At 34.9% G+C, this 26,906-nt stretch overlaps 3 protein-coding genes across 3 annotated transcripts; 2 read left to right on the top strand and 1 right to left on the bottom strand.

Annotated features, from left to right (window-relative positions):
• The first annotated feature begins 2,912 nt into the window (after nt 1-2,912).
• Nucleotides 2,913-12,566, top strand: LOC114187092 (calmodulin-interacting protein 111). Its single transcript, XM_028075227.1, has 11 exons — nt 2,913-3,318; nt 4,054-4,221; nt 4,355-5,229; nt 7,223-7,427; nt 8,345-8,552; nt 9,522-9,946; nt 10,430-10,856; nt 11,084-11,164; nt 11,280-11,470; nt 11,553-11,739; nt 11,884-12,566. Exons 1-10 carry the CDS (start codon nt 3,025-3,027, stop codon nt 11,682-11,684), a joined length of 3,006 nt encoding a protein of 1,001 aa, XP_027931028.1. The 5' UTR covers nt 2,913-3,024; the 3' UTR covers nt 11,685-11,739; nt 11,884-12,566.
• A 1,663-nt stretch (nt 12,567-14,229) lies between these two features.
• Nucleotides 14,230-16,978, top strand: LOC114192576 (transcription factor MYBC1-like). The gene has a single exon (XM_028082339.1). The coding sequence runs from the start codon at nt 14,925-14,927 to the stop codon at nt 15,855-15,857; it is 933 nt and encodes a 310-aa protein (XP_027938140.1). The 5' UTR covers nt 14,230-14,924; the 3' UTR covers nt 15,858-16,978.
• A 4,070-nt stretch (nt 16,979-21,048) lies between these two features.
• On the bottom strand, nt 21,049-24,201 carry LOC114185619 (R3H domain-containing protein 1-like). Its single transcript, XM_028073463.1, has 4 exons — nt 23,773-24,201; nt 22,411-23,035; nt 21,855-22,137; nt 21,049-21,334 (listed from the first exon to the last, which is right to left on the bottom strand). The coding sequence occupies exons 1-4, from the start codon at nt 23,882-23,884 to the stop codon at nt 21,284-21,286; spliced, it is 1,071 nt and encodes a 356-aa protein (XP_027929264.1). The 5' UTR covers nt 23,885-24,201; the 3' UTR covers nt 21,049-21,283.
• Between the last annotated feature and the right edge of the window lie 2,705 nt (nt 24,202-26,906).

Genomic DNA, 26,906 nt, shown 5'->3' with positions numbered 1-26,906 from the left:
TAGTTTATATTATTTGTGGTCCCCCATATTAATTTGTTGGTTTGACGGTGGTATGAACGATAATATGTGTATCCTTTTGTGGGCATTTTAGTTTCAGGTTGGATGTCTAAAGATCGTTTCGAAGTGGTGGTCCACCACTGTGGGCATTTTGTCAGTGATGGGAAGCTACAGTATGACGGTGGGGAAAAGGTGTCGTGGTTCTGTGATCCTGATACGTGGAGCTATTTCGAGATTCTGCATGAAGTACGAGAATTGGGACATCTTAATCCCAAAGAGTTGTGGTACTCTGTTGGAGGAGAGTCAGTGCTAGAAGATAGGTTGGTGCAACTAGTTGATGACAAAGGCGCTATGCATATGGCCACCATATCTATGATAAATGGTGTTGTTCATCTTTATGTGGTGCACAGGATGACTGAACCTGAGGTTATTAACATGATCAAGGGGGTGTGGTTGATAATGAAGGGGATAAAGAAGTGGAGGGTGATGGTGAAGTTGAAAAGGAGTTGGATGATGAAGTTAATGGACAAAAAGAGACAGATAAGGAGGATGTGGAGGTTTTTGATGCTGAAGTTGAAAAGGAGTTGGATGATGATGGAGAAAAAGAGACTGATAAGGAGGATGTGCAGGAGGATGTGCAGGAGGTTCATGCTGAAGTTGAAGAGAACTTACATGAGGCAAATGAGGTGGAGGTGGTTGAGGTTTATGACGAAACCGAAGATAAGTCAGATGCAGATGGTGAGGATACAAGGAGTGATGTTGCTGCAGAGCAGTTTTGTGATGAAGGGCTTGTTGATGTTAGTGTTGAAGCTGACGAGGAAGTTGAGCCATGGATGGTCACGTGGAATGTGAAGTTGGTTGTACTCCAGAAGATATTGGAGGAGCAGGTTCTTGCAGTCAACCACAGTGTAGTAATTCAAGTGAGGATGAGGTTGTAGGAGTAGGATCTGGTGATGAATTTTCAAATATTGAGTGGCACTCAGATGAATTCCTTACTGCAACCGACACTGATGAGGAAGACAATGATAAAGAGAGTTATGGAAGCTTTCCAACCTTCTCAATGCCAAAAAGTATGGATCAATACAAATGGGAAGTTGGTACCTATTTCACAGAGAAAAAGGAATTTACAGAAGCTATTTGAACATATGCATTGGCAAATAGAAAGAATTTAAGATTTGATCGAAATGATAGGAGTAGAGTTACTGTAAAATGTTTTGGTGTGGAGGGAAAGTGCAATTGGTATGCTTACTGTGCATATATGTCTGTAGTGAAGTCTTGGCAACTTAGGAAAATAATTGATGAGCATAGCTGCAATAGAGACTTTAATGTGAAGTTAATGAATGCAAAATGGTTGAGTAAGAAGATGGAAAAGACTGTTAAAGAAAACCCGCATACGAAGGTCATGGAAATCCGTGACAAGGTATCTAGGAAGTGGAATGTCAGTATATCTAGAAATATGGCTTTCAGAGCAAAAGCAATTGCAAGAGATGCTGTTGATGGTTCATTCACGGAGCAATATAGAAGAATATACGATTATGCACATGAGCTTTTGAGAGGAAATCCAGGTTCTACAGTGAAGGTTAAAGTGGAAAACATTGATGGTGAAGTCATATTTAGTAGGTTTTTTGCATGCCTTTAGGCATGCAAAGATAGTTTTGCCGCATGTAGGCCCATCATTGGAGTGGATGGCTGCTTTTTGAAGGGCAAGTATGGTGGAGAGTTATTGACAACAGTTGGAAGAGATGACAATGACCAAATTTTGCCAATAGCATATGCGGTTGTAGAAGTGGAGAACAAGGACTCATGGAGATGGTTCATGGAGCTTCTAATAAATGATTTGGGCCAGCAGCAGTTGCTCCACCGCAATGTGCTTCATCACAATTTGCTGCATCACAATCTGGGCCACCAACAGTTGCTCCACCACAATCTGCTTCATCAAATTCTGCTCCATCAAAATCTGGGCCAGCAACAATTGGTCCACCAAAATCTGCTTCATCACATTCTGCTCCTCCACAATCTGCTCCACCAAGCCAACAAACAGCAGGGCAACCAAATACGCGCCCAACACGTGCAGTCCAACCAATGAGGACCAAGCTAAAAGTTAGAAGGGGACGTGTTTGGAAGCCATGAATTTTCATCCTTTGCCCGTACATTTCTTCCATATTCAGCACACTAACATCCCTTTCTTCATTCTTCGTGACTGAACCAACAATTTCTTCATCTCCTCCTAACCAACTAAAGTAATTGCAGCCAACCAATTGTTCAGAACCCCTCTGTCCAAAAATCATACACACAGTCGTCAAATATCTCTTGCTTAACTTAAACGAAAGAAATCAAAGTTCCATGGATCTTACCTTATACTTAGGACATCCCCAGAATTGTTTCCCCTTATTTTTAGGGGTTCTAGCAGTTCTCAAGACAGCTTTCTCACCACAATAGCAAAAAGGCATTGAACCCAACCTCTTTGACCCACCTCCATGACAAGAATCACTTCGATTTTGCACCCCCAACCCATTGCAGGAGCACGTCGACCATGAATGAGAAGAAGCCATAAACGAACTATTCTCTTCTCTCCTTTCAGTTCCTGCAACCCAAAATGCTAGGGTAAACTACTACATGTTACTAAATAGGAGAACACCACGTCATTTGCACTGCTTCTCACAATTAACTGACAGCAAAGCATGTACAAAACTCCAGGTCATCAGCACTAAACATCGTTTATGAAAAAATAACGGAATGAGCTTAATTGAATCAATTTTGCAGAATTATGGACCAAATTGAGATTAAAAAAAATCTATGGACCTATTTGAGATTTTCCAGCAAAAACATGGATCAAGAGAGTATTTTAGCCTATTTTAAAAGATATTCCGTGCATTGCACGAGTCAAAATATTAGTTAAAACCTAAATTTCCAGTGAATTTGATACCCGTGCTACACTATTCCCACCAAAACGGTAAAACCCTCTATGCTAGGGGTTTTGCAGTACGATTCAGTTTTTTTCCTCACAACTCAAAGCAGTGTGAAAGAATGCCTTCGAGCTCGAATTCGAAGCAGAAAAAGAAGCAATCGAAGGCGCAAAACTCACCATTGTCGTCGAATGCCACCACCACGCCTTCCAAAACGCCGCATCAACAAGGGCAAGAGCATGCCTCTTTATGCGAAGAAGCTTCTAGAAAGTTCCCTTCTCTCATCGCCAAATCCGCGTTTGTCGCCGAAATCATCCATGTCGACGACACTGTTCCCCTCTTCAAGGGTTTCAGAATTTGGCTCTCCGAACCTTCCATGCTCTCCTCCTCTCTCTCTCCGGGTTCTATTGTCTCGGTAATCACCATTACCATCACCAACACATTTATAATCATCGTCTCATTTTCTTTCACATAGGCTTTATATTGTTCAATTACCTTTTTTATAAATTAGTGTACCTAAGGTAGCATTTTGGTGCCTTCTTGACTGAACTTGAGCTGTATAGTTCCACTTGTTCAGTTCGGTTCATGTATATTAGATGATATGTTTATATTACTGAACTTATATAATTAATTGTATTTTTGTGTGAAACTAATAAATAAACAAATGTAAAGTAATTATAATTGTAAATGAAGTCGAGCTAACTACTCGTTTGGAAGTTCAATGAATTGATATCAAATCTAGTCTCAAATTATGTTCTAATTGATACAGTTTATTTCCCTCAAGTTTAAATAGTTTCACTTTGGTTCTTATAGTATTATGTTTAAAGCAAATTAGTCTTTATGACAGTTTTGGCACCGTGTCAGTTATGGCTGATTTGTCACTTCTCACAGACACGTACTACCAAATTAGTTATATAAACTTAAAAAAAAAAGGAAAATATTGGTTTAAGAAAGTTGCTTAAAGTTGCCAGAGTGAAATTTTTGACGCATGAGGCGAAGCTGAGACCTACGAAGGCAAAAATTGTATTTTAGCTAATGAATGTCAATATAAGTTTGTGTTGGCAGTCCCAGTTTCCAGTTGCCGTATCAGTTTGTAATTGGATTCTTTGTGATGCTGTTGTTCTTCTTTCACCATTTTGATTTTTTTTAGGTGTCTATTCCATCTTCAGACGAGAAAAGTTCACAATTGCATAGTTTTCCCCTCTTGTCATTAGCTAATGAGTGTGCCAAATGCCATGGACTGGAACTTGGGAAGGCAGTTGATGATGATGTTGCGGGGAACTACTTTGTGCTTGCAACGGTGTTTCCTGCTAGTAAGGTTTGTCCTGTTACTATTTTTTTCATAAAATTATTACTTATGAGCTTTATTCTTTTATATGTACGTGTCTGTTTGTATTTATAACCGTGTATCTATCTTTACCAGAATTCTTTATTTTATTACATTTACATAGGTTTTGAAGAATGGAGTACGCCTGTCTTCAAACCTTTATTATACCATGGGATGTCCTCCTATGGGCACAAGTGTGTTTGTTTGTGCATTACAGAAACAACTCTTGCCTACTCCTGCCAGTGGGAGCAATCAACAGCATTATATGGAAAATAATTGTCTACCTATTAGTAATTGCAAGGAATTGTATCTTCAGTTGGTTCCTTCTAAAAGTGGACTTCCGAAGTTTAATAACTTTCCCTCATTGGACGTGTCTAAGGTGAAATCTCATGTCCAATTTGAGAATGACATTGTTGCTTCTCCTGCAACGCCTTCTTATGTATCAAAGTTTTCTAATGCTAGTGGTTTGTCTTCTCCACAATTTGACGATTCAGCATCTAGTGTGCCAAATCAGAAGAGTCAATCACTGATTTCATCTGATGTCATCTTAGCATTAAGTGATGAAAGTTCTAAACAGCCACTTGAGACATGGGCAACTTCATGGTTATACTCTCGATCTTTACTTCTGGGGAATCTTGTCAGATTTCCGATGTTTTCAGAGTGCTTTTTCCAGGTGATAGGAGCTAAGAAGCAGCGAGTTGCCAAATCTGGTCATTATCCATCAAATGGAAGCAGTGATTTCTACCCCGAGGATTCTGATGTAGCAGATAGTGTAAATCAGGCTTTCACTGTTAATTATGAAACAAAGGTATTTTTATCTCTGCCGTCAAATGCAGCATCTGAAGAGCCAATTCAAAAGGATATACCTTGTGTAAAACAAGAATACAAAGTTGCTAATGCTAGCTTACCAGATAAAATCTCTAAATTAGGTGGTCTATCCAAAGAGTATACACTTCTAAAGGACATAATTTCTTCGTCGGTGAATGATGCTTTATCAAGGTAGGTCTTGTCTGATGCATATTTTCGCATTAATATTGAATACTTTTATTTATTTATCTCCTTGCTGTAGATTGTGTTGTTCTATGCATAATTTATGTTTGGTGGTTTGAAGTAGATTGTGAATGATGCTTCATCAAGGTAGGTCTTGTCTGATGCATATTTTCACATGTGGGTTAAACACTTAATGATGAATACTTTTTTTATTTATCTCCTTGCTGTAGATTGTGTGTTTTTCTATGCAAAATTTATGTTGGTGGATTCAAGTAGTGCTGACTGTTAAGGTTCCTGCCACAAACTCATAATATTAGGTGGATCCATAGTATATTTGAGATTAAGGTTTTGTATTTCTTTTATTGAATTTTATTTTGTATATGTCTATAAGATATCTCTATAGCTTTATAAGAAAATGAAAAAAATGGTTAGGAGTTTGATCATACGTTCTTCTCTAGTAGTAGAAGAGTCTTACTTAGTGTCACAGCACACAGAATGTCGTCTCTTATTCATGTGATTCAGGTGACAACTTAAAGGTCCCTCAGCCTCATCAAAGCTACTTAATATTGATACATGAAAATGGGAGAATCATTTGTATCATACATCCATGCCTGTATTCAATTCTGATATGACATATCTTAAAAAGAGAACTGTAGGTTTTTTATATTGTTTTTTTTCATTGGGGATCATGAATAGCTTGCATACCTCTTGAGTATGCCCTGACCCAGTATACCAAATCTCTTTTACTGGTTCATTTCACCGTCTTTTCTTTCTTGTGTCATGTCATTTGAAGTTCCCTAAACATGAATTGCTCACACTCTGTTTTTTCATTATCGTTTGTGAATTTGTAATATAATGGACACGGTGCTATCATTGGACTTTATGCAAAACCAGAATTGTGTTGTCCATGGTCTTAATGTAGTCTATATCAAGGTAGTCCAGGGTGAAACTGCTCGTGGGATTTTCATGGATGGCAAAAAGTTAACCCCTTGCTGAAGAAAGGTTTTAAAGTTAGCTATGGAAGAACCAGTTAAATATTTGATTATTTTTCACAATTTTTCCATATAATCTAATAACCCAAGCATACCATTCAGGACAACATAAAGCATTAAATTGTTCAGAGAGTCCTAAAGACTACTTGATATTTTTTAGTCTGACTAGTTTACCCATTTAACATATTACCCCAGCAGCACCATAGCTGCATTGTACCTTCTGGATTCTTAGGCAACACTGATATGATAGCACTTTTTCATATTCCTGTGGGAGATGGCATTTAACCCTTCTGCTCTCTTGTACTTTGTTTTCTCTTTTCTCATGAATTTTTCTTTATATAAAAAAATTCTGCTGTGAACCTAAAGGGTTTTTGAACAGAGGATTGTGCATTTAGATATTATAAGCCTTCAGATTAAATATTTGAAAGTTTCTCATCATTGTTTTGTTATGCTACATGTTCGTTATTTAGTATTTGCCTTCTCCCTTACTCTTGTTGTTCTTGTAAGTTGTAATTGTTAATTATCATTTAATTCATCTTTCTTGTACACTTCACTATGTGTGAAGAACAGTTTTTTTAATTAATGGATAACCATTGAAATTTGACTCATAAGAGAACGGCATGTCCTTCATAAAAGTCAGTCACTAATAGCTTTTCTTCAGATACCATTTTTGGGTGATTAGGTTTTGAACAAGATAAAGCACAAGTGGTTATCTCTTGTTCTTAATTGATTTAATTTGCATATATTATCGTTTTTTTAAAACTTCATATGATTCAGTTAATTCTTTGATTTATATCAGTCAATTTATTAGAAGCATGGATTTTGATAATTTCTTGCTGTTCATATATATATATATATATATATATATATATCAGTTTATAACTGTCAATGATTAAATTTATAGTTCAAAGTACTTACCTCCATGATCATGGTTATGTGTTATCACATACTTATTTGTATTCGGACATGCACTTCTAAATGCTCATGCTTCTTGTTTTTCCCAACTGTAGCTTTGGTCTAAGAACTACAAGAGGTGTCCTTCTTCATGGTCCAACCGGTACAGGAAAGACTTCCCTGGCTCAATTATGTACTCATGATGTTGGAGTCAAATTTTTCCCAATAAATGGACCTGAAATTGTTACCCAATATTATGGGGAAAGTGAGCAAGCTTTGCATAAAGTTTTTGATTCTGCCATTGAAGCTGCACCTGCTGTGGTTAGATTTTGTCAAAATACTGTGTTTCTGTTATTTCTTTCCACTGTGTTTGAACAAAATAATATTTCTACAAGCTACATATCACATGAATTTGTTGAAGTTTGACATTTTAGTTTTAGACCTTTAGCGGTAACTCTTACCATGTGCAATACTGCAATTATTCATGTAGGTTAGTGGGGATTTTCTAAATTGTGATTTCCCTTTTCTCATTTGTGATACAACTAACGCATTTATCAAGAGACCCTTTCCTTAAAGAATTCCGGTAATATCTCTAATATGGTATATGGGGCTTGATTTGTGGAGTCAGTAACAACACACTTAACATTTTGAGGCTTCATGATATATAAGAATTTTGCTGCCAGAATGGTGGTCTAAATAAATCAACTGAAATTTAAAGGAGGTACGGTATAAAGATTTCTGAATTTTCTGATGCATTCAATTACTAAATGTTGTTAATTGTCGGTGAGATTTGAAGGCAATAGTATAAAGTATATAAAATTAGAATTTAAGCTTTATTTTTTCATTTAATGCTCTGGTTTTTATTTTAAATTCATGAATAGTTTTTTTACGTACAACTTTGGGAAGTTATTGTTGATAGCCTCTAATTGTGTTATTCAGTGATGTAAAAAGACAGTCTTATACTGGAAATTATTTTTTTATCTATAATTTCTCTGGTGTGAGATTCATCGCAAAATATTCAGGTTAGTGTTACGCTGTTAAAACAGGTATATTTAAATCAGTGACACTCTTCAATATTCTTAGATTTGTTGAAACATTCCAATCTTGATATTTTTCTCCAAGCTTTTGATGCTCTACTATTTTTAAGGTTCAGTGAGAATAGTTCCCCTTATTTTAAAACTAATGTTTATATTCAAAGTTCTCTTGATGGGATGAATATGTGATTTTTGTTATGTAAGGTATTCATTGATGAATTAGATGCAATTGCTCCTGCAAGGAAAGAAGGAGGTGAAGAGCTATCTCAAAGATTGGTTGCGACTTTATTGAATATGATGGATGGAATTAGTAGAACTGAAGGGTTACTTGTAATTGGTGCCACTAACCGCCCTGACCATATTGAGCCAGCTCTCAGACGACCTGGAAGATTTGACAAGGAAATTGAAATTAGTAAGACCTAAACTAGTACCTCCCGGTGAATAGCATTCTACTATCTTAAAATAAATGCGTACATGCCTAACTCTGCCTCCACATGTTACTTTGTGCATGATCTAATTTGATATGTAAACAGAGTGCGATTTCTGCATCATGCGTATGGGTACTTTTATAAAAATTAGAAAAAATAGGTTCATAATGTATTATTGTTTCTTTTTATTCCAATATCTAAACTTCTATTACTTTACTACTATAAATCCCTTGTTTAGTTGATTATATTCTGTTATAAGACTGCCAGTTTGCAATGGGGAGATTTCCAGATAATTCAATGATGACTTAATAATAAAATTCTGCTCCATTATACATGTTGGGTTTTGGATTTATAAGCTTTTATTTTATATATCCTTGAGGTTCTTTCCCTGCAAATTTTCATCTTCCTATTTTAACATAATATTTGAGTTTTAGAGTACAGCGTTGAATAAAACAAACCCACTACTCTTAACCGTGTGAAGTTTATCATAACTATTCATTTTTGGCAGCGTTTTATTAAGAGAGCACATGACATACATTGTCATGGTTTTTTTGAGATAAATATTTTTTTACAAATGTGTTATTTAAATTGGCTTTTAGCTATTACTGCCATGGGTAGCTACATAATCACAATTGGTTCTGCATTATTTTATGAAATAGCATACTAGCAATATGTAAAGTTGCATATTGTTGTCTTTTTATTTTGTGAAAGAGAAATGCAGTATGTGCTTTTTTTGAGGGCCAGGGTAAAATCCATTTTGATCCTTTATACTTGAAAATTACCAATGCCACAATGGTGTAGTGGTTGATTTACATGTTCATGAGTGACTTTGACTCGTAAAATAATGTTAGTTTGAAGCAAGCGTTTGGGATACAGATCAATTTTTCTGTTTTAAATACTTCAATGGTTTAACAGAATAACTCATTCACTGTACATGTCAAATCCATATGCAGGTGTGCCATCCCCCAAACAACGTTCAGATATTTTGTTCACTCTTCTCAATGAAATGGATCATTGTCTCTCTGAGTTAAATATTGAACAGCTTGCTGCAGTCACTCATGGTTTTGTGGGTGCTGATCTAGCTGCACTTTGCAATGAAGCAGCCTTGATTTGTCTACGGCGTTATGCTTGCTTTAAGAAGACTAATGATTCTAGTTCTGATCATATAGCCGAGAAGTCTGTTCTGATGAATGGTGCAACAAACTCAATAGATCATTTGGATGAGGCAACTTCATCTACTTCAGATATGTGGGCCACCAGAAGGACTTACGAAACTATGGATTTAATTCATAGTGGCAAAGAAGATCAGATTTTGAAAGTAAGCTTTGAAGATTTTCAGGAGGCCAGGATGAAAATAAGACCTAGTGCCATGAGAGAGGTATGATTGATGCCATGAGTAGGATGTTTTGTGAACTAGTTTTTTTACAAAAGTATATTATCCGTGACCCAAGATTTGTCTTATTTATTTGGGTATTTCCTAGTTTTCCACTAATCTCTTTCAAGTTTCATCATAGAATGCATTGCCTTAGTGTTGCCGACAGGCATATCTTGGCTCATTAAAATTACTTATACAAGGAATGCCATCACTTGTCAACACCCTGTTCAACTGTGATGTGTGGAATTTCTGTTAAATAAAATGATATTCCTTTTGTATTTTCTTTATTTACACTTTATTTGATACAAACTATTGAAGTTGAGGAACTTGTGAGCACAAGCTTCTCACTATAGTCTGATGTTCTGTCCTTGTAACGTTGTTGTTTATAACATGATTAGATATGTACATATCAGAATTTCTACCTCAAACTCTTTATGAAAAGAGACTGTGAAGCATAATATTTTTGTCAAATTTTTGAATTCTTAGGTAATTCTTGAGGTTCCAAAGGTTAATTGGGAAGATGTTGGCGGTCAAAAGGAGGTCAAAGCTCAATTGATGGAAGCAGTTGAATGGCCACAGAAACATCATGATGCATTCGACCGTATCGGAACTCGCCCTCCTACTGGTGTATTGATGTTTGGACCTCCAGGTTGTAGTAAAACTCTCATGGCACGTGCAGTTGCTTCTGAAGCAGGGTTGAACTTTCTAGCCGTCAAGGGTCCTGAACTCTTTAGCAAATGGGTTGGTGAATCTGAGAAGGCCGTCAGAACATTATTTGCAAAAGCAAGGGCCAATGCCCCATCAATAGTATTTTTTGATGAAATAGACAGTCTTGCTGTAACTCGTGGGAAGGAAAGTGATGGAGTTTCAGTCTCAGATAGGGTCATGAGTCAACTTCTTGTTGAGTTAGATGGTTAGTGATGAATCTTGGGCAGTGAAAATGTGAATTATTGCTTATATACATATTGCTTAAGATTTAAGATAAACTGGGACTTATTCAGCTTGTGTGTGGCTCTAAAACATGTTGATTAGATATCTGTTGGCCAGAAAATGATTTTATTTTTTTGTTTTAAAATCAGTTAGTTTGGAACTTTGGACTGACATCATATTTTTCTTTTGACAAATTTTTATTTGTGTCAGGTCTACATCAAAGAGTTAATGTCACTGTCATAGCTGCTACAAATAGGCCAGACAAGATTGACCCTGCCCTTTTAAGGCCAGGTATCCTCTCTCTTATGCTACTCTCCAAGTCTTCTATGCCCATTCAGATACATGATGGTGGGTGAGTGGTATTAACAGCATAAGTTTTAAAATGACTGATGTTAAACATTTACAGGACGCTTTGACCGTCTGCTATATGTTGGACCTCCAAATGAGGTGGATAGGGAAGAGATATTTCGCATTCATCTACGTAAAAGCCCATGCGGTTCTGATGTTAGCCTTAGAGAACTAGCTCTACTCACCGATGGTTGTACTGGGGCTGACATATCATTTATATGTCGGGAGGCAGCTGTTGCAGCAATTGAGGTGTGTCAATCAACATGACTTTTTGATGGATGTGTTGTCACTTTTTGTGAAAGTAAAATTTGTTTTGATGTTATGTTACCAGGAGAGCGTTGATGGTTCAGTTATATCAATGGAGCATTTAAATATGGCAATCAAACAGATCCAGCCATCAGATGTTCACTCCTACCAAAAGCTGTCAACAAAATTTCAAAGGGCCGTCACTCCAGTGATATAAAGGATGAATTCAATTCTACGCGGTGCGACATTAAATCTACCCACTTCAACATTTGGTAAACTTGTCTTGTCCATATGTGATAATCATTTGTGTTTTTTGGGTCCACAGGGTGGAATTAGAAATTGAAAATGGTTTTATTTACACCTCCAATTGTGACTAAATTATCTTGTTCTTCTTTTTAATTTCTTTGAATAAGCAGGAAGTTCTCTATCAGACTCCCGCTGCCATCTTCAATTTAAGAACTGCTCGAAGTATTAACTACCGTCCTCAGATAACTATTATGTTTGTCATAATATCCTCCCATAACTGGGTTCATGCCTTTATAAGTATGAACACTACCTACTTATGTAGCACAATCATGAAATCATGAGGATCAGTGTGTACACCAACAGAAGAAAAAGGATGCAATTGCTGAAATATGTGCTGAGAACTCCCTTGACTAACTCATGGTCAGCCTTTCCGGCGAAAGATGAAAATATTTTTAGAATGATTACTAACGTGGTCTTGCTTGCTTCAACGTTTATTACTTTTGAAGGTGAGAGAAGCAAGGACGTTGTCTGAGGAAACGGTCACTCAAATCTGTGTCTTTTTCAGCAGGCCAATTTTCTAAAGGTCTCGACCACATAGGTTTGCACACAAAATAATAAATTATCGAATTTGTTGATAAAATTTAAATAGTTTGAGGAATATGTTGTAAATTTGCTGAGGGCAACGTATATACAGATTATCCTTGTTTTGGCCATCATAACAATTGTAGATAAAAAAATTTTACTAGCAATTTCTTTAGAAAATTGGTCAAAAGTTTATTAGCTGAAAAGTTGATTTTGTTAACTTTTGTAGATGCTGCATTATTGACACATCATTAGATTATTATTATTATTAGTCTTCTTTGTTGGATGGCTGCAGCGGGCTCATTGAATCTACTCATTGAAATGTACAAGTGATTTTTATCGTACGTTTTTTTAATGAGAATCTATTTCTCCGCTCAAAATTACTTCACTACCCCCGTTTCCCGTCAGTCATGAATGATGCATACTTTTTGGTATGGGATTTTTTTTTGGTCAAAGGGTTTTTCGGGCACCATAGTTATTTTGGTGTTTGATGACTTATGTTTAGCCACGTGTCTTCAGTGAGATTTGAATTTCTAAACTGCTAGCACATTTTGTCTATGTAATTTCAGCTCACCCACGTAGTTAGATCTGAACAATTTGTCTGTGATGATTGGATAAACATCACGACTTTAAGATTCTTACCATTTGGTAGTTTCTTAAGCTGTCAAATTTTTCATGTGTATATTAAACAGTCTAGTAATAACACGATGCCACAAATTTTTGTCAGTTACTTATCTGTCGTCGTGTAAAATACTATTTAACTTACAAAAGTTATACTTTTGTTTGTCACTTCTGTAAGTAAAAAAGGTACGCGGTAAAGTTGTTTCCTTTTTTTTTTCATTTTGCATCATTGTAATATTTTATTTTTACAAACCCATAAATCACCATCAAATAGGAAATATATATAAAACAGTATTTCAAAATATTGGTTTTTTCTATTTTGTTGGATTTGATCTCCGAAGTCCAATAATATTATTGCTCCAATAAAATAGGGTGCGTATTTGTTATTTAAATGTTAAAGATTGAGAAAATTAGGTATTGTTGAGACGAAGTTATTTTTATATTAGGGAAAGACGAAGAGGAGGTATGAAGACAGGGTGTTCGATATTTCTAATTCTAGAGATGTAAATAGTTTTGGATTGGTGGGTATTTTTGATGAATATTCCTGGTAGAGAAAAGAGGGGGAAACAAGTATAGCAGGAGAAGAGAAGAATAGTATAGGAGGACATTGTGTGATAAATGCCAAAACATTAATGATAGAAGAGATACACCTGTCATGAAATTGGTATTTTGTTGAAACATCAAACATGGGTATCACATGGGGGTACCCTTATCATATTACTTTGATTCAATTGGTCAGTCAGTACTGTTGGCAATACTGCACGAGGAAACATGCCTTTCTAGGGACAATAATTGCACCATCCCCTTTTGCTAAGAATAGGTAGACAAACCCCCCCAACCCTTCATGCCTCTTGTGTTTCCCCCTCACCTTCTTTTGTGTAGTGCTGCAAATGCAATGCAACACACTACAATCTCTGAGTGAGTGACTCATGATGAGTGATTGGGGTATAAATCCATTTCTGCAACAACACAGGTATCCCACTTCCAACACTTCCCTTCTGGGCATTTCATGCTTTCTGTTCCAACCCCAAACTAAACATACATACTTTCTCACTTTTCTTTCATTATTAATTATTAATTATTAATTCCCTCCATGGCCTAGCACTAACCTTTTCCAATTATTTTATATAATACCTCATCCTCTTTTTCCATTCCATCTAAATAATTTATTTATTTATTTATTAATTAATTAAGTAACCTCACCCGTCAATTTCCCTAACCTTGTGTTGTTTGTGCATATATCCCTATTCCCGAATTCATTCACGTTCGGTCAAATCGAATTTTAACTTTGAAAGCGGAAACATCATGAGAGGCAAACCAACACCAGCTCAACTTATTCCCTATCTACCAAACAGGAAAGAAATTCCGCAAAACCCAACAATCTTAATCTTTGCATCTCTCTCCACATTCCTTCCCAGATCAAAAATCTTCCCCATACCATACCCGTACATTTCATCCTTATTGCCCACATCCCACTTCTCCCCCACCTCCCTTCCCCCTCCCTGCATTCCACGCGCCACTCTCTCCCCCCTCCCCAACCCCTCAATTCTTTTCACATTTTTTAATATCAACCCTTGCCAAATAAAGGACAGCTCTTTTTAAAATATTACATCTTAGAATTGCACTGTGGATAAGGGAGGCGCGTTTGTCCCACGCCCCACCCCTAAAAAAGAGTAAGAAAAATACTGGAGCGATCTTGTAACACTCACTCTCAAGTAAGAAGACCCCCAAATCCCGGAAAAATAAAAATCATAAGGAAAAGCATCAACAACAGTGCCCACAATAAAAAGCTGAAAAGAGAGAGAGAAAAACAAGATCCACCTCGAACCTCTCTCCACACTCCACCCTTCGTCACCACCACCACCACTCTTTCTCTCACACCCTCTAATCGAATACTTCTCCCAAAACGAATCAAATCCCAATCTCCGCTATCTCATCCACACCCTCTCCTTAAACCGTTAAATTTTCAAACAACAGAGAAGAACACGAATTTCCTCCAATTCGAAAAATGAGGGAAGAGGATTCGAATTGGTTTTCGCGATGGGAAGAGGAGCTCCCTCCGCCAGAGGAACTCATGCCCCTATCGCAAACCCTAATCACGCCCGATCTAGCCATGGCTTTCGACATCAGAAACCCCCACACCACCACCAACCCCAACACCGCCCAACAGCATCAACACCAACAACAGCCACCGCAACAACAACAACAGCAACAACCGTCCAACCCTTCCTCGCTCCCCAACCCCCAGCAACCCACCTCCACCGAGTTTGCCGACTCCGGCGAGCTCGGCTCCGGCACCGCCGGCGAGGAGCCCGCTAGAACCCTCAAGCGCCCGCGCCTTGTGTGGACCCCGCAGCTCCATAAGCGCTTCGTCGACGCCGTCGCACACCTCGGCATAAAAAACGCCGTTCCCAAGACCATAATGCAGCTCATGAGCGTGGATGGTTTGACCCGAGAAAACGTCGCCAGCCACCTGCAGAAGTACCGTCTGTATCTCAAACGCATGCAGGGGATTTCCGCCGCCGGACCCGGTGGTCCCGGAGGCGGCGCCTCCGGCGCCGTTGCGGACCCTGCCACTGACCACCTCTTCGCCAGCTCCCCGGTGCCGGCGCATTTCCTGCACCCCGCGACGAGGCCAAATTCGGATCATTTCCTTCCCTTTGTGCCGGTGCCGGCGCTCCACCACCACCAGCAGCAACAGCAGCAGCTGGCCGCGGCGGCCCAGTACCATAGACAGGTGGGGCATTTCGGGTCGCCGCCGAACGGGCACTTCGAGAACCCGTTCATTTCTAGGCCGAATCTTCAGAGGATGGGTGGGGGTGGAGGTGGTCCCGTGCATAGCCACCACCCTGTTAGTGGGTATGTGGAGGATATGGAATCTGCTAATGCTGCCTCAGGAGGTAGAAAGGTTCTTACTCTGTTTCCGACTGGGGATGATTGATTGAATGAAGTTTGGTCATATATGATGATCATGATACGATGATATGATGATGATGATGATGATGATGGTAATAGTATGGTACTATTTGATCTTCTGGTATGTGTCACTGTGTCCTTGTTGTATTGTGAATGTGAAGTTCATGTTTTGTTAAGGTCTTAATTGGTATTTTTGTGTTAGGGTTATTGTTAATTAGTTTGGTGTTGCTAACTGGGGGTATTGGAGTCTAGAGTTTAAGTCTGCAGATTCAAAAGCTCCAGCAGTCATGATACTTCCGGTGGGTATGGTGTAATTAATTAATTACCTTGTGGGGTACCAATATCCGCGACTGCTTGGATTAACTTCTCCGTCAGCTTCAGGTGACTGACATTCATCATGATGTCACTTTTGAGCGGCAATAGTAATGTGACTGCCAATAATTCTGGGTGGCAATCAGTGGTTTCGTGGTGTTGGGGCTTCCTCTGATTCTCTGGGAATTGGTCTCTGGCTGGACGAAATCTGGAGAAAAATCTGGAAGATCACTGAATGGATGGATGTGTGTTGGTGTTCATGGAAGGATTGACAAAAGATGTCAATTTGGTATTTGTGTCTGCAGGTTGTAGTAAACACGGATTACACTTTGTAGAAACTAATGGAAGCGAAACTCAAACCCATTGGCGTGTTTGGATGTGAATGTGAATTCTTCGACTAAGTCCGGGAACCTCTATTGCGAAAGACTTGTCTCCTTGGTGTTGAGTTTGTTGTGCAGCATAGAGGTGAGTTGTACATTGTTTGATTCTATAGAAGAGTTGAATGCCTGATGTGAGGCAATCCTTTAATATTCTAATCTTACTCCCGCGTGGGGTCTATATGTTAGATGAACTCAAGTAAATCAGTTTCCATAATTTCTAGGTTTACCCTGCTTACGGAAACAATAAGTTCATGTTTACTTAATCATGTAATTCTCATTTGACTGCAATTCTCTTCTTTTCTCTTGTACCGGGACTCCTCAGGAGTCTTTTAATTTGATGATTATGTTTTAGAATCACCAGGGATGATGTTCCAACTGTTCACACTGAGATCCTTTTTTCTAGTTTTAAATGTCATGGTAAGAGGACAACTGGTGCTTTTGATCTACTAAGAAATATATACTCTGTTTTGAGTTCATTTCCTATATGATATATGTTATTATATGTGATAAACTGATGAACATAATGTGCTTGCACTAAAAAATATATGTATGCATATCATAGCTGGAGTATGAGTTGACAGCAAGGTCAAAAGAAGTCTGAAAATTAACAACCAGTGTATTCTTGGATCATCGTCTTCAGGAATCTTCCTCTATCTATCTTGTCTTAACTGCAGTTTCTAAATGTCAATTAAAAAAAGTGACCAGTTTGGTGCGGTCTACATCACTTTTTAGTTACTCAAATAACTTGTTCTTTGTATCTTCTCCAGTTTCCAGAGTTTCTTCTTGTCTTAGTAATTTTTTCTTGAAACTATTCATTTTTAGCATGACGAGATTATTTTTTTAAAAGGTTATAAACAAATTTATAGTCTGTCCTTTCAGGGCTAGCATGAATTTTAATTCCTGTTGTTATCTATTGTCTACATATTTGCTATGATGAACTCGAGCTGTAATACGAATTTCTTTCTATCTTTCATGTGAAGAAAATATCCTTGCCATCTGTAACTAAACTACTGTTTAGTTTTCCTGTTATTGGTAAACAACTTATATACATTTATGTGGCATTCTCCTGAGCCACGTATAACAATCACGGATTCTTATGGGTGACCTAAATCTTTCAGTACCCAATTCTTTTCGTACGTTGTCTAAAACATTGTCTTACCCTGTTCCGGGCTGGTTAGTTTTTCCTTTTCTGAGGAAGAAAAGAGTTATTGCAAAAATTAACTAGAGATTTTATTTCTAAAGAGAAAATAAACATCAAATCGAAGAAAAAAAAAACTGCAGTGGCACTTATTATGTGGGATAGTTTACTAGTTTATAAATGCTTTTATGACAATAATGGCATATCACTATCTCTTGTTTTCTTAGTGATCACGTTATTGTCTCTTGTTTTCTTAGGAGCTACGACAGGTACACTACACTAGGTTGTAAAAGTAAATATACGAATGAAATTTTGACATTTGGTGCAAAGCAATCGATATTTTTACCCTTGAGAGAGGAAAGTTGAGTCCTTATTCAAAGTTTGGTTTGTGGAAGAAAGCAGAGCTTGTACACACATCAGCACTCACTAAGTTTGTGCGCAGAGACTTTGTCATTTTGTCCACTTCCCACTAATCAATTGTCTGGATGGTGCATTTGGTGCCCGTCAAATCTCTTATGACTAATGTCATCCCAAGACTCAACATGAACTACATTTTTTATACATAAAAGTGTTCACAGCAACAACCATTTTAATTATTTCTTCTCAAGATAAGATAATAACCACAAAGGGAAAGACAGATCTATCCTCTTAAGCTATCACAATGAAAAAAGTGGACATAGTCAATTCTGCTTCAATTTTTTTTTTTTTGTTTGCTTCTACATGCATATAAGAGGAACACAATGTAACATTAAAAGTAAGGATTTTTTTTCCTTTATTATTTGCAGTGGCAAAGGAATGGATTAGGTGGGTCATATGTACAGAAGAAACCAAAAAAAAAAAAAATCTTGTCTTTGTTTCCTGTATTAGTAAAATGCATTTTTGTATACACTTGACACATTTTTATTTGCACATAAAACTCACACAAGGTTTTTAGTCTTAAACAAAACTTCATTTAATTGTGGGTTAAATTTGCATCACTCAGTAGAGTTTAGGAAAACTAATTAATAGTGTGTTGAAAGAGAGAATGTTAAAAGGGAGTTCTTGATGTACAATATACATTTTCTCTATCTTTTGTGGCTTAATAGATATCTCATATTCAAAGAACATAGTTAGTTGACTTGTAAGTGGGCCAACAAAATCTTGCCCCATTGTTTGTTATTTAAGTATGGGCCACAGTGGCTCAGATTTGGGCTCGGTGACGTGAACATGATGTGGTGGATTCCAGTACAATGGGTCAAAGGAATGGAATAAAATTCAGAAAATCTTCTGTATTCTTCTTCGCTCCAATAAAGAATATGATTTTATAAATTATGTAGAATATAAGAAAGATCAACCTAAACAAAAATAATAATAGTCCAACTCACCACCTTTTTCGTTGATCTTGTTCAATTTCTTTGGTTCAGCAATCCTTATTGGTGAATAAATGACGTCTATGATTTATATAGCATATCGAAGGTTTAAATGTGTCGAGATTAATTTCATTGTTGGGGAATAAAACTTTGACCATTTTATATAAATATTTGAAATCAATTTCATCACCTTTATTTGTTAGATTTTGGTACAGAATCTACATCTTGGAAAAAAAAAAGAAATTGACAATTTAAATTATTTATTTAAATAAATCTACTCAATTTTTAGAATGTTAAATTTTACTTCATCACATGTGATTTTTTTATTTTTATATTGAAATTTCGATATTACATCTACTAAAAGTAAAATTGAAAAATTAAAAGTCTACTGAATATGACTTCATAAATAGTTTCAATATTAGACTGTGTTTCATTATTTGAAAAATAATTTAAATATTTAGTAATTCAAAATACAAAATATTAAGGTTGGTAAATTTTATAAACAATTATAATCTAATTTACTATTCTTTCCATTTCATAACAATAAAATCACTCTAATGATAAATTGTTATCATAATTAATTTAAATGGGAGAAAAAAAAATATAGAGTTTGACATTTTTTATGGAACTATTTCTATCAATTAACATCTTTAGGGGAAACAAAAAGAAGAGTTTCCGATGCAATGAATGCAGGGATAAAAAGAATCTGTTTCAAGACAGATGAGTCAAAACTGAAGCCATGGAACGCACATGCTTCTGTTCTCTGCTTTATTTAGATTTTGGACGTTTTCCTTTCTACATAAAAAAATCTTCATTCATTGTAACACAACTTTTGAATAAATTAAAAAATACACTGTGAATGAGTTTTATACAGTAATCTTAAATATAATTCAAGTGGGGTGTTACAATTTTTTTTCTCCTATTCCATATTTTCTCATTTTTTTTTAAATCAAGTTTTTTTAGTCCTTGTATTGATTTTTTCCATTCTTTTTCTATATTTACTCAAACAACTTTTCTTAATCTTAAATATTTTTCTTTTACTTTTTAATATAAGATTCATTCCTTACATCTCTAAATTGAATTTTAACCTTTTAAAACTGATAATAATTAAAAATAACATTATGTAAAAGGTTCAAATTTATATATTCACATTTGAGGGTTAACCCTAAACATGTTTCCTTTGCAAAAAAGGACACCCATTGTGAAAAATAAAATATAGTATAATATCACAATTTAAAACATAAGTAATATATACTAATTATTTTTGTTATGCATAGTAATTATGATTTATATATTAAAAATATTTATGCATTCAACTTTGAAAAAAAAAAATCTCTTCATACATCAACCTTTTATAGTCACTAATTTTTCAAACAAACTAAAATAATTGAGTTGGATTGGATCTTATAAAAAAATTGAATAACTTAGATCTAGAATGTTCAGTTGGTATTTAGAATAAACTAATCTTCCAATTTGGTTTTTTAATGCCTACCATCCAACTGGTGTCCTTATCCTTACAGGGTGGGATACAGCACAAACATGTCTTTTCTTTTTACTCCTAAAATTTAATAATAAAAACATTAATTATACTATATTTCTTTGTACCGTTTTCTTTTTTTGCAATTTTAACTTTTTATCAATGGAGACTCAATTTTAGAAAAACTAAAACAGGCATTACATTAATTAAAATAAACAATAATTCAAAAAAGCTTCACAAAATAAAATAATGAGATCAAAAGACCTACGAAAAAAATGTGAAAGAAAGAAGGTAGGAAAACAATGCTAAAAGACAAAGTAGTTCAACAAACATGTTTCCAAGTAGTAGAAAAATTTTCCAATTGATCGAAAAGTATTTGCTGAAAGTGTCCATTTGTCGAACCTTCCTAATCAATTTATCTTTCCATAACACGTTTTAATTTAAAATTTATGAAGATTAATTTAAATACTCATCCCAATAACATTCACGGGTCAAAATTAATTTTTCCAAATCTTAAAAAAACATTCTAATGCTGTGTAACCCCAAATTAGAGAAAGGTAGTTTAAAAAGCACCACAGAAACCTTATGATATAACTGTAAGTCCAGTAATGCACTACAATTCACTATTTTATAAACTGTCACACGAGAAGTACCCAACGATTTTACTATAACATCAAAACTGAAAGAAAAGACATAATACTACAACAAGGGTCTATGACAGCACTGACAAATGAAACCTAACATGAAATTCTAAAAAGCTAACATAACTTTTTTCATCCAAATTGAATATGTCACCTAATAGTTCTGCGAATAGTCAAAGCTCAAAGGCTGTTGACCAAATGGAGCCTGCAAAAACAGTAAAAAGTATGAGATGAGATGCAAAAATGACAAGTAAAAGCAGATACAGTGAAATAAAGGAAAAACATTATTGTATCCTTGTCAGAGAGTAGAACTCAAAAACAGAGCATAATTATCACACATCAGGAAAATCAACAGCACTGTTTGAGAATAAAAATGGTCTAAGAAATCTATATGCATTATGTTGCAAGAATACAAACTACAGACACACTTCAACACAAAAAGTCATTTCTAAAACCAACTTTAAGGAGTTGAGTTGAGAGCATTAACTAATGTCTACATCATTAATTAATTAAATTATTACACTTATTGCTAACATGTCTATGTAATTTTTAAAGCAAATACAGAAAACACTTGTCAAATTCAGCAGAGAATATCTTAAACTGTGAACTTTAAATCTAACTCACTTTTATAAAATGGTTTGTAAAATAAAATTTGCACCCCGTTTTATCTTTAGTTGCAACAGGGTCTCCAACATAATAAAACAAGCAAATTAAATGTTAGTTACCTGGAAAACAGCATGTCTAAATTGGTCATATGAATGTGCATACATCATAGCAGCACTAGGCCACTGTATGTAAGCACCGTCCGTAGGTGTCTGATTCAATCCTGTGGTGCAAAAATGATTCATTATGGGGGTAGAAGGAGGTATATAGCCATGTGTGGCCTGGGTTTGTGACATCTGACCCATATGATTAAATGTAGCGTCATATTGAGCAAATGAAGGTTGAACTTTTTGCAAGTTAAATGGCACCAAGTTAACAGCAGAGGTTGGAATACTCCTGGCATACCTGCACCAATAACTTAATTCAGTCTGATAAATGAACACTGAAAATTAAATCAGTACAAATAACCAAAAAACCTGAAGAAACAAAACCATCACAAGTTATATAAATTCTTAAATCCATCAAATGTGCCAGCCAAATAACAAAATTGTCATTGTTCAGTTTTAATCTTTTATTTTCAAATGCAAATTCAACTCCAATTTCTATATGTAGAGCAGAAAAATGACTATATTATCATGCATCTGCATGTAGTTAACAGGGTACAGTGACATGACTCACCTTCCATAACTACGGTCATAATCTGGATCACTACGATCCTTTTCCCTATCCCTGAAAATGGCAACTCGATTTGAACAAATATCCCTGACACTGACACATCTTTCTGAATCAGCAGCCACGGGGTTCTTGCTGGTTTCACTCTCATCCTTGGTAGTAGAAGAATTTCTCCCATCCATTGGAACCATGGATGAGATATCAGCAGAGTCAGGGATTCTAGAGCTACTAAAGATACGAGCTCGTGCTCTGTCATATTCTTCCTTCCTCTCTTCCACACTTCTTACAGGATTTCCTTTCATCCCAACTCCATTAGCATCATTCAAACTGTTCTTATTAGGCCTAGGTCTAATAACAAATTTTTTCTGCTGAGATTTATCATTTTCCAATTGCTTTGCAGGTATTTCAGATAACTTAACCATAGGATACTTGCTCTCTGGTAACTTTCTCACGAGAATTTTACTTCCCTGACCATCTAAGCCAATATCTTGAACCATTGTTTGCATGCTGTAGTGTTGAGCAACACGATGTGCAGCCAATCTGAGATAGGAAGAAGGGAAATGTGGAAACTCAAAATGCTGTTGATCAGCATTATTCATAAACCTCTGAATGTCCAGCTCCATCCGCAGAACTGAGGACAAAATCAAAGTACAAAATAATAAGAAAAATGTAAATATTTGCAAAAAATGCGATTAGAATCAACATTGGCAACGGGAAATTACGGGCAGAACATAATCATCAACGAATAAGCCATCCATTAGCCAGAAAACTCCTGATGCAACTGCGAACCACCACTCATACACTACTACTTTAAACTTGTGACAGATGAAATTTTGATCAAAGCAAGCAATAGCGCAACAACTCCATCTAAAGAGTAAGAACTAAACGCATAAAAATGCTGCAGAACAATTCAATCTATGAACTCTGGAAATTAAGCTGCTTCCCTATTTCATTCCAAATTAAAATTTTATTCCGCAGAAACATACATGCCTACACGGCCTACGATCACATCAATTTCAAGGAGAACGTAATTTTCAATAAATCCCCCAAATGACCATCCTATTCCTTAATTATTATCACAATTAAGCAGGAAACAACCACAGCCATCCCGGATCTGACTTCAATTAACCTAAACGCAACTAAAAATATCGAAAAGCACAAAGATTCTCATAGAAAACCAACACGCAAAACCCGTAAACGAAAAATTCAAAAAAGAAGACAAAGGGGTCAACGCGAAATCGAGCTAAAGCAACAATTTTGAAGCATACCCACGACGCGGAAACACAACAACAGCAGAAAAAATCCCACCCCAGAAATAAAAATTCGAAAAAAAATAAAATAAAAGGAGATAATTAAGAAAATACTAACTGGTTAGGCGGTGACGAGGGTTCTGGAGAGCCTCGACTAAAAAGGGGTCAACCATTGACTCCTTGTCTTTGAATCCAGAAACCGAATCGTTGGAGAGACAAGAGGAATCCATGGATGAGGAATTACAACGATAGTAATAATTTTAAATTAATAATAACAATAACAAATAATAATTATATGAATAATTACAATAATAATAATACAATTGCTTGTTCCTTTTTCTTTCCCTTCCTTTCCCGGGCAGAAGGTAAAGGGTAAAGAAAAGGAATAATAAGAGTCAGGAAGAGGAGAAAGAAGAAGAGACGAGGAAGAAGAAATTGTGCCTTAAAAGCATAGGAAAAAGGAAGATTGGATTACAAAACCCAACCCTTCAACTTCTTCTCTCTCTTCTCCTTCTTCCTCTTATTCTTATCTTGCTTCCACGGAACAAATAATAAATACTTCCTTCTCCAAATCTTCTTTTCATCCTTTTGTTTTTTTTAATTTTTTTTTTCCTTCTAAATGTGAACACACAAAAACCCTTACCACATTATCTCCTTTTTCATGGTTCACTTTCTACAATTCCATCCATCACAAATCATTAATTCCACACTATCTTTTTTCTTTTTTCCCCTTTTGTTTCAAAATAATATTTACTCAATCTAGTTTTATGCATTGTTCTCTTTATCAATTAATAGAAACTAGTACTAATATTAATATCATTTTCTTAATTATTTTGTCTGCTTTTCTTTACAATACTATCAAGAACATATTTAGAGGATTAGTAAGTTTCTTTAGCTTTCAAAAAATTTGAAAAACAAATATCTGTTTGACTAAAGTTGATGGTTTTTATTTCAATTTTAAACACTTGCATGCTCCATTTTTAAACTAAGAAAATACATAAATTTAGCTTTTGGTTTTAGAAAGATATTTACTCTGATTATGACTTTTTCTTTTCTCTCACTATTCATTGAACTGATTTTATTATTGGTGTTTCTATCAAACATATCATTAGACTAATAAATGTTGAAGATTTGTTTTTAAAAAGATATTTAGTCTGATTATGACATTTTTTTTCTATCACTATTCATTAAACTAATTTTATTATTGGTGTTTCTATCAAACATTTCATTAAATTAATAAATATTGAAGATTTGTTTTCAAAATATCTTTGATCTGATTATGATTTTTTTTTATATTATTATTCATTAAACTAATTTTAATATTGATGTTTCTATTAAACTAATAAATAATGATATTTGTTTTTTGTGTTTTGTGTCGATCGTGAGTGAAGTGTATAAATTTTTATTTCAAAATCAATGAAAATATATAAAATAAATCTGTGAAACTTGAAAATTAATATTTGAACTTGAAGAGATCTTCTTAGTAATGTACAAGAGATTCAAAATGAGTTTCGAACACATGAAATTAAAGCTTCCAATAATATTCTAATTCACGTAAGAAGAGGAGAATTGAGATAAGTAGGATTTGTATATTTGTTTTTATGTCTTTTGAGTGGATATATTATTTACAAGGAATGGAAAGCGATAATTAGGGAGTGAGTAGCGTATTCTTTTAGAAGTGATACATGACTACATGTTTTAAAAATATATTTGCTCTTATTATGAATTTTTTTATATCACTATTCATTAAACTAATCTTAATATTGGTGTTTCTATTAAACATATCATTAAACTAATAAATACTGAGATTTGTTTTTTGTGTTTTGTGTCAATCGTGAGCGAAGTGTATGAATTTTTATTTCAAAATCAATGAAAATATATAAAATATATCTGTAAAACTTGAAAATTAATATTTGAACTTGAAGAGATCTTCTTAGTAACATTAGTATGTACACGAGATTCAAAGTGGTTTTCAACACATGAAATTGAAGTTTCCAACAATACTCAAATTGGTGTAAGAGGAGGAGAATTGAGATAAGTAAGATTTGCATATTTGTTTTTATGGGGTCTTTTGAGTGGATGTATTATTTACAAGGAATGAAAAGCGATGATTAGGGAGTGAGTAGCGTATTCTTTTGGAAGTGATACACAGTGAATCAGTGATGGAAAGAGATGATTAGGAGGATTCATTGAAAATTCAATCCCACTATCAATGGTGAGATTAGAGGGTGACACCCTTGAATTTACCAAATTACCCTTTCATTGTTTAATTTTTGTTGTATGTGATTTAGTCTTTAAAACCAATACACATGGTTTCAGTTCACTTTTTTAATCCTATGTTAACGGTATTTTATTCAAAGATAATGTCTTTATGACTATTGCAATGACTTCACTTTTATTTGTTCTCCTTAGTATGAAAAAACAACATAATAAAAATTAGTAAGGCAAATAATAATTTATTATAGTTATAATAAAAAATTATTACTTTTAAAATTATTATTAAAAAGAAAAAAAAATTCTATGTAAATAAATTATTTTCCATCTTATATATTAAATTTATTTTCATACAAAATATATTGTATTATTCATTTTTTTTATAAATATTTTTTTTATATTTTCAATCATTCAATAAAATTTATAAAAATAATTTTAAATCATTTATATATAATTTTATATTACATATAATAATAGGGACATTTTGGTAATATAAATTTTTTCTATTAAAAGTTTTTTTTTAATATGTCACATCAGTAAATTCAATCACAAACTTCACTTTCTAATCCACTCTAAAATCACCTATGAATCCCTTAAAAGAAACAACACGAGCTGCACCCTCTAATCCTTCTAATCTATTCCTCCTCCTCTCCTTCTAATCCTTCATCTCAAAAGAACACAACCTTAATGTTAGGAATAACGTAAGACTTGTGTGAGGTATATGATTGGGTAAATTATTTACTTTAATAGCTTTAGAAAAAAAAATTTAATCTTGTAAGTCGTAGTTCCTCCTATTCCCTTCTTCTTATAAGTTTCCTTTTTATATCTCATCTATTTTAAAAGAATCTTAATTATGTAAGACTTGTGTGAGGTATATACGATTGGGTTAATTATTCACTTTAACTGCTTTAGAAAAAAAAATTAATATTGTAAGTTCTAGCTCATCTTCTTCCCTTTTTATTTTAAGTTTCCTTTTTATATCTCATCTCTTTTAAGAGGATATTGATTATATTTTATCATAGAAGTTATATGGTTAAT

This window comes from Vigna unguiculata, chromosome 1 (genome assembly GCF_004118075.2).
Source record: "Vigna unguiculata cultivar IT97K-499-35 chromosome 1, ASM411807v1, whole genome shotgun sequence".
Lineage (NCBI taxonomy): Eukaryota > Viridiplantae > Streptophyta > Magnoliopsida > Fabales > Fabaceae > Vigna > Vigna unguiculata.
This window is presented reverse-complemented; position numbering and strand designations above follow the sequence as displayed.

Bases quoted from the DNA above. Each gene is read 5' to 3' on its own strand.
- LOC114187092 (XM_028075227.1), top strand. From the start codon at position 3,025: ATGCCTTCGAGCTCGAATTCGAAGCAGAAAAAGAAGCAATCGAAGGCG. The intron at 3,319-4,053 runs GTAATCACCATT...GATTTTTTTTAG, and splicing joins CTCCGGGTTCTATTGTCTCG to GTGTCTATTCCATCTTCAGA. The intron at 5,230-7,222 runs GTAGGTCTTGTC...TCCCAACTGTAG, and splicing joins GTGAATGATGCTTTATCAAG to CTTTGGTCTAAGAACTACAA.
- LOC114192576 (XM_028082339.1), top strand. From the start codon at position 14,925: ATGAGGGAAGAGGATTCGAATTGGTTTTCGCGATGGGAAGAGGAGCTC.
- LOC114185619 (XM_028073463.1), bottom strand. From the start codon at position 23,884: ATGGATTCCTCTTGTCTCTCCAACGATTCGGTTTCTGGATTCAAAGAC. The intron at 23,036-23,772 runs GTTAGTATTTTC...TTTTGTCCTCAG, and splicing joins CCCTCGTCACCGCCTAACCA to TTCTGCGGATGGAGCTGGAC. The intron at 22,138-22,410 runs GTGAGTCATGTC...TTATTGGTGCAG, and splicing joins TATGACCGTAGTTATGGAAG to GTATGCCAGGAGTATTCCAA.